The sequence below is a fragment of the Babylonia areolata genome, chromosome 14 (genome assembly GCF_041734735.1).
Source record: "Babylonia areolata isolate BAREFJ2019XMU chromosome 14, ASM4173473v1, whole genome shotgun sequence".
NCBI classification, from domain to species: domain Eukaryota; kingdom Metazoa; phylum Mollusca; class Gastropoda; order Neogastropoda; family Buccinidae; genus Babylonia; species Babylonia areolata.
The window spans coordinates 16,633,524-16,636,023 of record NC_134889.1 but is presented as its reverse complement, the minus strand read 5'-3'; the positions used below and the strand labels follow the sequence as shown (position 1 = coordinate 16,636,023).

Here is a 2,500-nt window from a genome sequence, read left to right as displayed (position 1 = left end):
TTAAAGCAAATCTTAAACTTTATTAGTAAGACCTATCTACTTTAAAAGCAAATCTTAAACTTTATTAGTAAGACAACTCATCTATCTACCTTAGTAAGACAACTCATCTATCTACCTTTCAAGCAAATCTTAAAATCTATTAGTAAGACAACCCATCTATCTACTTTAAAAGCAAATCTTAAACTTTATTAGTAAGACAACTCATCTATCTACCTTTAAAACAAATCTTAAACTTTATTAGTAAGACAACTCATCTATTTATCTTAGTAAGACAACTCATCTATCTACCTTTGGAGCAAATCTTAAACTTTATTAGTAAGACAACCCATCTATCTACCTTTGAAGCAAATCTTAAAATTTATTAGTAAGACGACTCATCTATCTACCTTCAAAGCAAATCTTAAACTTTATTAGTAAGACAACTCATCTATCTACTTTAAAAGCAAATCTTAAAATTTATCAGTAAGACAATTCATCTACCTAACTTTATAGCAAATCTTAAACTTTATTAGTAAGACAACTCATCTATCTACGTTTAAAGCAAATCTTAAACTTTATTAGTAAGGCAACTGATCTATCTACTTTAGTAAGACAACTCATCTATCTACCTTTAAAACAAATCTTAAACTTTATTACACAACTCATCTATCTACTTTTGAAGCAAATCTTAAAATTCATTAGTAAGACAACTCATCTACTTTTAAAACAAATCTTAGATTTTATCAGTAAGACAACTCATCTATCTACCTTAGTAAGACAACTCATCTATCCACCTTTAAAGCAAATCTTAAACTTTATTAGTAAGACAACTCATCTATCTACTTTAAAAGCAAATCTTAAACTTTATTAGTAAGACATCTCATCTATCTACCTTTAAAGCAAATCTTAAACTTTATTAGTAAGACGACTCATCTATCTACTTTAAAAGCAAATCTTAAACTTTATTAGTAAGACAACTTATCTATCTACCTTTAAAGCAAATCTTAAGCTTTATTAGTAAGACAAGTCATCTGTCTACTTTAAAAGCAAATCTTAAACTTTATTAGTAAGACAACTCATCTACCAACCTTTAAAGCAAATCTTAAACTTTATTAGTAAGACAACTCATCTATCTACTTTGAAAGCAAATCTTAAACTTTATTAGTAAGACAACTTATCTATCTACCTTTAAAGCAAATTTTAAAACTTACCTCTTAAAAAAAAAGAAGAAAAGAAGAAAAAAAAAAGAGGTTTGGAGTGTAACAGTAGTAGTATTGTGAGAGTGTGTTACTTTGTGGGTTATGTGCATTGTGTTCTCATAATATCAACGATTCTGTTTCAGGTGTCTACTACTTTTCAAGTACTTTCTTGTTTCACTTTAGGTACTGGATTGTAAAGTGCTTGGAGCTTGCTCATGCTTGAATTGTAGCGCTATATGAGAATAATAAAATATCATCATGATTGTTATTAAATTAACCCTTCACTGCCATAAACGTATTACGTACGTGCACAGAGACGTCACTGATGACGTCATCAGAAAACAAGGGAAATAGCTCTGGAAGGCTGAAAATTCACACAGTTCGTCTAGAGTGGTACATCTCCAGACCATTTTCTCAATTTTTAGGCTTACTGTTTCGGATAATGTTTTATGATCTGAAACACCACTTTCTGCTGTTTTCCCCCCCTGGCACTGAAGGGGTTTGTAATCACCTTGATGCTGGCCAGGGTGAGCAGGTTGGTGTCCGGGTCCCGGTCAGCGAGCAGAATGACCAGCGTCATGTTGAGCTGCTGAGCCGGCGTGCTCTGCTGCAGCAGGGAGGCCAGGGTGGAGAAGAAGTAGTCTCCCTTGGGTCTCTTCAGGGTGGGGATACCCAGGGTCAGGTACCCTAGTGGGGGCAAGGGAAGGGAGGTGTTGTTGTTGGTGGTGGTGGTGCTGTTGTTGTTGCTGTTGTTGTTGGTGGTGGTGGTGGTTGTAGTGGTGGTGGTGGTGGTTGTAGTGGTGGTGGTGGTTGTAGTGGTCGTGTTGTTGTTGTTGTAGTTGTAGTGGTGGTGGTGGTAGTGGTGGTGGTGGTGGTTTTCGTTGTTGTTGTTGGTGGTGGTGGTGATGGTGGTTTTCATTGTTGGCGTTGTTGTTGGTAACAATAACACCACAACTACCACCACCTACATCACCACCACCACCACCACCACCAACAACAACAACAACAATAACACACCACCACCACCACCAACACCACCAAAACAACAACAACAACAACAACAACAACACTACCACAACCGACACCACCACCACCACCAACAACAACAATACTAACACAATAACACCAACACACCACCACCACCACCACCATCACCAACAACAACAACAATACTAACACAATAACACCAACACACCACCACCACCACCACCACCAACAACAACAATACTAACACAATAACACCAACACACCACCACCACCACCACCACCAACAACAACAACAAAACAACACCAACACACCACCACCACCACCACCACCAACA

General features: G+C 37.0%; 1 protein-coding gene across 1 annotated transcript in view; it reads right to left on the bottom strand.

Annotated features, from left to right (window-relative positions):
* LOC143289508 (alpha-1,6-mannosyl-glycoprotein 4-beta-N-acetylglucosaminyltransferase-like) overlaps positions 1-2,500 on the bottom strand; it is a 13,385-nt gene that overhangs the window by 10,025 nt on the left and 860 nt on the right. Inside the window, exon 3 of the mRNA XM_076598499.1 lies at positions 1,690-1,865. Coding sequence (XP_076454614.1) covers positions 1,690-1,865 — 176 coding nt within the window. The remainder of the gene's footprint in view (positions 1-1,689; positions 1,866-2,500) is intronic.